This window comes from Phytophthora infestans, genomic scaffold, assembly GCF_000142945.1.
Source record: "Phytophthora infestans T30-4 supercont1.42 genomic scaffold, whole genome shotgun sequence".
NCBI classification, from domain to species: domain Eukaryota; phylum Oomycota; class Peronosporomycetes; order Peronosporales; family Peronosporaceae; genus Phytophthora; species Phytophthora infestans.
The window spans coordinates 1,247,222-1,255,201 of NW_003303717.1; the positions used below are offsets into that span (position 1 = coordinate 1,247,222).

A 7,980-nucleotide genomic window follows, 5' to 3' on the forward strand; every position below is an offset into this window, starting at 1 on the left:
AATCCTTTATAGGAGAATACATTAATGAGTAAGAATTATATTAATTTTTAGTCTAATAATTAAATTAATTAAAAGTCGATTTTAGTATTTTTAACTTTTAAAGGTCTCTCTAAAATAGAGGTAAAAATATCTGCAAACACACAAAACATCGAATTTGAAAAATGATCGTGCATCCATTCTGTCCGATTTGATGCAGCTTGAAGTTGATGTCAACGAGCCAATCACAAGTCTCCCAAGCACGTTGCTGTTTGGACTGCTGTTGGACTTTACATCGATGCATCTCTTAAAGCTCAGCCTGATGTGCTGCACTTCAACAGCTTCTTCCCCACTTTCTCATTTGCAGACTCAAGCTCTTCGCCATGCTGAGCAACATATTGATCCGGACGCAGCGTCAAGTGGCTAAGGCAGCCGCGACAGGAGCTCGTCGTTGGGGAAGCAGCGGGGCCAGCACCGGTAAATCGCAGTTCACTTCGCCGATGCCGCTCACCGTCCTGACGGAGGAGGAGGAAATGTTCAAGGACTCAGTGGCCCGCTTCGCTGCGGATGTGATCCAACCACGCGTCCGCAGCATGGACGAAGCGGGTGAAATGACGCCTGAAGTCATTCAAGGACTCTTTGAGAATGGACTTCTGTCGGTGGAGATCCCGATGGAATACGGTGGAGTGGGAGCGTCATTCATGAGCTTAATCCTGACAATCGAGGAGTTGTCTCGCGTTGATGCGAGTGTTGGTCTGCTGTGCGATCTGCAGAACACCGTGGTGAGTAACTTGTTCCTTCGTTATGCCACCGAGGAGCAACGTCAGGAGTATCTCCCGCGTCTGTCTACGAACACGGTTGGCAGCTTCTGTCTGACGGAGGCTGAGTCCGGCAGTGATGCCTTCGCACTCAAGACGAAGGCCGACGTCTCTGCTGACGGGAGCCACTATACGCTGAATGGCGAGAAGATGTGGATCTCCAATGTCGCCCATGCCGATGTGTTTCTGGTCATGGCCACTGTGGATCCGTCTTTGGGCTACAAGGGCATCACTTGCTTCATTGTCGAGCGGGGCACTCCTGGTCTGTCATTTGGCCCCCCCGAGAAGAAACTCGGACTTAACGCGTCCTCCACTTGCTCTGTCATCCTCGAGGATGTCAAGATCCCGAAGGAAAAGGTACTGGGCAAGGTTGGTCAGGGCTACGCTATTGCCATCGGCCAGTTGAATGAAGGCCGTATTGGCATTGCAGCGCAACAACTGGGTATTGCTGAGGGAGCCTACCGTCACGCGATGCCCTACCTCTTCGAACGGAAGCAGTTTGGTCGTGCTATCGGCGACTTCCAGGCCATGCAACACCAGTATGCCGAACTGGCGCTGGAGCTTGCGAGTGCACGACTGCTCGTCTACAACGCCGCTCGACTCAAGGACGCCGGCCACGAATTCGTAAAAGCATCCTGTATGGCTAAGTTGCACGCGTCACGCGTCGCCGAGCGGACGTCCTCAAAGTGCATCGAATTGCTGGGCGGTGTGGGTTTCTCGAAGCAACTGATGGCAGAGAAATTCTACCGAGACTGCAAGGTCGGCACAATCTACGGCGGCACGAGCAACGTGCAGCTCAGCACCATAGCCCGGTTGGTCAAGCAGGAACTCGTCTAAAAACTTATAAAGCTGGGGGGGCTTATCCAAAAAAAGTACTGCGTGCTACGGTAGTACATAAATTAAAGAATAGTGGTGTGTTTCTGCTTCCTCGTGGTATTTTAAGCACACAAAATTAGAAGTACAGTGTACTACAGTAGTGGTGATTGACTACTACTGTAGTTCACTGAATTCAACAAGCATTTACTCAGTCATGGCGGAGAACAAGGGGTTTGCCAGCACTTGGTCCAGGCAAATGCGTCGGCGTGGGTCAACCTTTAGCATCTTTTCCAGCAATGCGATGGTATTCGATGAGATTCGATTTGAGTGACCCCACATCTCAATGACAGCACAAACGCCATGGCGTTTGACAGCACTGAAAGCCTTTTCTGATGGTGACGCCAACGACACGAGTGGTGAGCCAGTCATAATGATGAACCACATTATACCCAGCGACCACACGTCGGCCAGAGCAGGGTTGTATCGCTCACCGGCGACAACCTCGGGTGCCATGTAAAAGTTCTTCCCCACTTGACCTCCGTCACAGATTCTTCGAGCGTCTGTGGAGAGCCCGAAATCCGTGATCTTGCACACGCCTCGACTCAGCAGCACGTTTTCCAACGATAAGTCTCGGTGCGCCACTCCCAATGTGGAATGGAGATAATGAACGCCTTCCAACACTTGCCGCATTAGTGACAGCACCTCGTTTTCCGGCAGGAACATCGACGCGCGGAATCTCGAAGCTAAGAAGGAATGGAGATCTCCATCCTCGCACAGCTCATTCACGAGGTAGAGCCTCCCGCCATGAACAAAGTGGAAGTATGGTTGCACTACGTTGTGGTGTCCCCCGCTGGCCACTAGCATTGCTGCCACACGCTGCTCTTGGAACGGGTCGTCGATCTTTCTTGCGTCTTGGAATTTGTTTCGAGCTGCGGCTGCTCGCGCGAGTGAAATGCACTTGACTGCAACGTGATCGTCGTATCCCGCCAGCTCACACTCGAGCACCTCGCCGTACAGCGCAACACTGAGCTGCTGATGAACGTGGATAAGAGCACTGGAGGCCATGGAACTCGAAGTTGTGGCGTAAAGGTAGAAGCAATTGTGACGAAAGGTAAAGTGCTTGAAGGCAGGAGGATCCTCCTTCCTCGACAGGCGCAGTCGGCTCCGACCACCCCAAAGCGACACGTATCCGCTAACAGGTCATTTTTTTTCTAAATTCAACCTTTACTCTCAGACAGGGCTGGAATTCCCCTTTTGTCTCAAAGCGCTGAAGGCTTCAATCGGCTTCAGTGAAGCCGATTGTGATCGCAAGTGGGTACTTTCCGTTGATAAGATAAGATACCTAACCGGTAGAGTTGGTAAAGTTGAAAAACTTGACTGATTGCTGCACTTCTTGAAAACTTCTACAAAGTATCATAAAATGATACGAAGTAGCATTTATTATGAGGACAATTAGTTTACGATATTTCTAAAGGACCTCAGCGTTTGCCCACTTTTCATACGAGTTTCACCGGACCTTGCCACTGGCAACCTGCGTTTTTCGAAACCAACACAGCAACTATCTCGGCAGCGCACAGCCGCGAAGCTTCAGCTCACCTTTTCGTGGTGTCTTCACCTGTCCCACCCCACAAACGATGATATCGGAAAATACTGAGCAAGAAACGATGTCATCGTCACGACTTCATTCATCGCTCTTAAATAGCTGTCTACTCCGGCATATGAGCTCGGCGCCATGCGTTCGACCCGCACTGCACCGGCGTAAAGCTCATTTAGCTCGTCTAATAGTAGGAATATCCCGCGCGCGACCCGTCCGGGACCGGAATATAGCTCACTTGCGTTCGCATCGTCGGTGCAATATCCACACGTCCGCGTTTGAGCATTGGCTCACCCTCACTTTCAAAGCTGCTCCTCGTTCGAATTCTAGACGTTTTCACAGCATATTGCGGCGTGGGGGCCATCATGGCAGGCGGCGCATTCCACGCCATGCCGTTCGGGACGCCCTCTCCCCACTGACAGTCACCAATGCTGTTCACCACCATTCCCCCAGCTAGTCCATCAAACAGAGCCTGGCTGCCCTGTCGAACGCTCGTGCGCGGCGTCGGCTGCTGAGTCAGCACGTCGTCGTCTTCTAGCAGAAGCCTAAGTAGCTCCTGCATCATCGCCAGCTCCTCGGCGTTAAACCCGGCAAACAGTTCCATTTCGATAGTTGCGGGGACTACTCTCGTCCTCGGTTCGAACAGCGGGAAGTAGGAATGAGAGCGCAATCGAGCTACCGGTAGGTGCCATGATCGCCTTCCCATCTGAAGGAGTGCTGCAAGAAGGCGACAATGGCCATCCGGTGACACAGCGCGTCAAGACAGGTGGCGGTGACCAAATCGCATGTAGGATCATGTACGAGGAAGCCTATTCTTTTGTAAGCTTAGGCTAGGAAATTCCTAGTAAGAATTCGACTCAAGACCTTACAACGCCGCGGCGAGTGCTACATCGTCTCGTTGAGCGTGAAACAAGCGAGACTATGCTCGTTCACTCACTCAGTTGCATCGCCCCAATCCTTCAACCTCGGTGTATACATACATGTATTATACTTGCTGCTTGGAAACTTTGCCTGCCAAATTTAGGCTTCTGTACGGTTTTGCCACGACGATTTTTCGTTACTCAAGCCGGAGAGCTCAATCCCCAAATGCTCTCGCGTGTTTGATAAACATCAAACGTTAATTTCAGCATCACCCCCCCCCACCTGATGACCACAGCCTCGTCTTCAACGGGACTGACGCTCTGTCAATTGCAGTGGAGGCCGTTGCCTGCTGTCGATCTGCTCGAGGAATGCCACTGGCTGGTCAACATGGACGTCAGGAATGCCAATCCAACAAGAAATTCGAAACAATTTGAAGAACGAGCTCGTCTTAGGCTTGCGAACGGGATCTCCAACAACAAAGAACCGCGAAACCTCAGCAAACAGAATTCACCTTATCGTCGATCACTGTGTCGGCCGAAGCCACCTGCACCATCATCTGGATCACCAGCTCAACGAGCGGCGAAAAGTATCTTGAAGCTAAAGGAGGGGCTGCTACGTCTCGATGACACGAATTGGTTGCAAGATACATTTGTTCAAGGTGACAACGCGCTTGCTAACGTCGCGTTAGCACAGCAACCGGTTAGCAAGGCAGATGCTAAGACTTTTGAAGTATCCTTGACATCGAATATCGAAAAGTCTACACGTAGAGCGAGGGGTCCTAGCAGAGCAAAGACACCGGAATCCATACGTAGTCCAAGTAGGAAGAAGAACAAACGACCACCGACTCGTGCAGAGCGTGACCTCGCAGAGAAACAAGAGCGTCTTGCAGCATGGCTCAAAGCAAACCCCGAAACAAGACATGTTAGTGTCGTTGAAGATACGTATCTACCCTATTCTGCAGAAATGGAATCTCGAATTGACTCGGCAATGCAGTGTCAAATTTCACTGGAATTGGGGGTGAGACTTTGGGACGACTCAGTATGCTCGATGCTTGCAGCGGAGATGACCAGCGAGTCGGTCTTTGGAGGTATCGTTCCGACACGAGCATTGGCCTTCCAGTCTCTGCCCAAGCAGCCACTACCTGCTACGGATGCGAAACCCCAAGAATTTAAAGAGAGAGTCGTCGACGTTGCCGACGCAGAATCTCAACTATCGGATCATGCTCAAAAGGTGTTTGGTACCGCTCACAGTCAAGTCACAGATGGTGCTGTTGCAGACGCTATAGCCACTCTCCAAGCTGGCATTCGCCACTCCCTCTCGACATCTCAAGCCCGTCTTGACGTTGCAAGCGGTTCAAATGGCGTGGGGTTTAACTACTCGGTGGTTGTCCACAAATGGGCGACGAAGTTACAGCTCTACTACCGTGCACGGCACCGGCGACGCGTCAATCGACTGATACTTCTACAACGTCAATGGCGTTGGTGGCACGCTCGAAGACGTGCATTGAAGGCAGTGCAGTTTGCCAACCAGCAAGTGTCAGTCATTCAGCGTCACTACAGACCTTGGTACACTCACGTCACACGCAAACGCAGCGCTGTGCGGATCCAGCGCTGCTTCCGTATGTTCGAGAGTCAAAAATTCCTTATCCACTTCCAGCGAGTCTGTCGACTGCTGCTGGCACAGAAAACTCGCCGTCGACAAGTCAAAAATCGAATTCGGATCATTGCCAATATCATTTTCCTGTTTCGGAAACGACGTCGGCAAATTTCTCTCATCCAAAGTCTCTGGCGCTGTCGTTGCGCTCGGGCTCAGCTAGCCTCGCTACTAGCCCATGCCACCGAATTGGAACTTGACCGACGTGCTCGGGAGGACTCGTTCGTTGCTGGGAAACTAGCCCAAGCACGAGTACCTTTCCGTGAGTTTTTAGATAAAACGAAACGAGGGCGACAACTAGTGCGTTGGCAAGCGGAGAAGCCTTGGCTGCGTTTTCGACGCTTGCGGTATAACACACAACAATGGAATGCGCTTCCCATGTCCGATAAAATCGAGGCTGTTGCTAGAATCCTCTCGGGTCGCACGTTTCGAGGCTTGCAAGAACGAGCGCTTTGTCAAATGCTGGTAGGGAAAGACAAGCAGTTGCCAGCACTTCCAAAAGTGTTGAAAGCGTCGAGTGAAGAGCTTAAGGTCCTTGAGACTACTTGGACCGACTCGGATACCGCAAAATCTCGAGAGGTGAAAGGCAGCGGTCGCTGTTGCCCGTGGACGACAGTTGTTCGAGAGAAAATGAGGCGTATTCGTGGAGAGTTATCGCGTCGAGCACCGACATTGTGGTGGGCTATTGCCACGTACCCAACGGAATACTGCACAGCTCGAATGCGGCCCATTCGACAGCGTCGACGAGAGCTTGCACGACAGCAACTTGAGGACGATTTTGTACGAACTCTTACGGCTTTCTTGCGCGTATGGTTCCGACGCATCGATTCCAAGACAAATACACCAAGACATGCGTGTGAACGGTGTTGCGAACCTTTTGCCACGTATCGCGGTTTGCACGCGCATGACAAGTGTGCAGCTGCTCGAGCACGAGCCAAAGCAGAATGGGCGGCAATGACTAGCGACCTGCAGTTCGAGCGTCGTAGGAAGTGGCGAATCTCGAAATTTACACACAATGACCCCGTTCGGACGGATAATTACGTATTCGACTTGGAAGCAGCCTCAGTACGTCGTCTTAGACGCACACGCAGCCGTCGGAAGGCACTGAGACCACTTGTCGCTACGTTGGAAGCCTGTACTGCAGGCGACAGCTCAATCGCCGTGATTCCTCTGGACGTCGCGGCTTTTGTGTTACAATATCTCGACGATAGCAACAACCTGCATCCACTCATGAAGACCACCGAACATCAGCTTGTACGTTGGAATAAACTCATTGGGTCAATGGAGGTGGAGAGTTTGAGGCAGACTTCAGAAGGCTCTGGACGCGAAAGCCGTTGGATTCGCCAAGCCGACCTACGCTCACGCTTGATAGTTGGAAACAAGTGGAGGGAAAACTTGAGTCGGTGGCGTCGAATTCTGGGTCGCCGAGCTCCGAACTATCGTCCTTCGCCTGTGGGGAATGAGTTGCAGGTCAATCGTTGGAATTGTGTTACGTCAAAGTGGAGGAAGCTGCAGCTTCGGGTCAGACGAATGGTCCTTGGACGGCAAGACTCGAACACAGCACAACAGCCAACAACTTCAGTTGCAGGAATAATCGATTCTTGATCACTTCAATTATAATAGCTGCCATCACCAACATTTGAGCATCGCGCGGCCTCTAATCCGCTTGACCTCCGCTGGAACGAGTGACGATATAGGCAATTTTTGTCTAAGCATCCGACCTTTACACTGAGATGGTGGACACTACAGTACATGTAGTTGCAGCTCCAAGCTTTGCAGTCACTCGCTAAGTTAGTTGTAGCATTGCTAACAAGACCAGCTTGGCATTGCATGAGCAGCAGGATTCCAATTCAAAGCAGAAAATACGATCGATGGCCCCACGCCCGCGTGGCGCGCAGCGAGGCCGGCAGGCTCGCGTGCTGCCCGCTGCGCCGTGACGTGTGCTATTGCGCGTCGAACAGAGCGCCGACGGCGCATTGCGGGAGTTTGAGCCCCGATACGCCAAAAATTTAGCTTCAGGACGGGACTTTTGCAGTGCAAAAGTTGGTTGGTGCAAATTTTGCACCATACAGACGACGCTGGCAAATTGCCAGTTCCAATACAAAAGGCAAGTCGCTGCACTCGGGTCGAGTTGTCGACTTCAAGCCGGACGCGAGAGCGCTCTGCCACGAGCACTGCGTCATCACGCCCGGCGACCATGAGCTGGAGTCCAGCCTGGACTCCATCCTGGAGCGCAAGGAGTGAACTCCACATGCCGAGGCA

General features: G+C 51.9%; 4 protein-coding genes across 4 annotated transcripts; 2 read left to right on the forward strand and 2 right to left on the reverse strand.

The window, feature by feature from the left end:
* Nucleotides 1-344: 344 nt before the first annotated feature.
* Nucleotides 345-1,813, forward strand: PITG_15615 (short/branched chain specific acyl-CoA dehydrogenase, putative; the record flags this gene model as incomplete). Its single annotated transcript, XM_002897704.1, has 1 exon — nucleotides 345-1,813. The coding sequence occupies one exon, from the start codon at nucleotides 360-362 to the stop codon at nucleotides 1,629-1,631; it is 1,272 nt and encodes a 423-aa protein (XP_002897750.1).
* Nucleotide 1,814: 1 nt separating this feature from the next.
* PITG_15616 (protein kinase) lies at nucleotides 1,815-2,675 on the reverse strand (the record flags this gene model as incomplete). Its single annotated transcript, XM_002897705.1, has 1 exon — nucleotides 1,815-2,675. One exon carries the CDS (start codon nucleotides 2,673-2,675, stop codon nucleotides 1,815-1,817), a length of 861 nt encoding a protein of 286 aa, XP_002897751.1.
* Nucleotides 2,676-3,388: 713 nt separating this feature from the next.
* Nucleotides 3,389-3,808, reverse strand: PITG_15617 (uncharacterized protein; the record flags this gene model as incomplete). Its single annotated transcript, XM_002897706.1, has 1 exon — nucleotides 3,389-3,808. One exon carries the CDS (start codon nucleotides 3,806-3,808, stop codon nucleotides 3,389-3,391), a length of 420 nt encoding a protein of 139 aa, XP_002897752.1.
* A 542-nt stretch (nucleotides 3,809-4,350) lies between these two features.
* Nucleotides 4,351-6,797, forward strand: PITG_15618 (uncharacterized protein; the record flags this gene model as incomplete). The annotated part of the gene is made up of 6 exons (XM_002897707.1): nucleotides 4,351-4,700; nucleotides 4,774-4,794; nucleotides 4,839-5,183; nucleotides 5,244-6,230; nucleotides 6,309-6,707; nucleotides 6,785-6,797. The coding sequence occupies 6 exons, from the start codon at nucleotides 4,351-4,353 to the stop codon at nucleotides 6,795-6,797; spliced, it is 2,115 nt and encodes a 704-aa protein (XP_002897753.1).
* Between the last annotated feature and the right edge of the window lie 1,183 nt (nucleotides 6,798-7,980).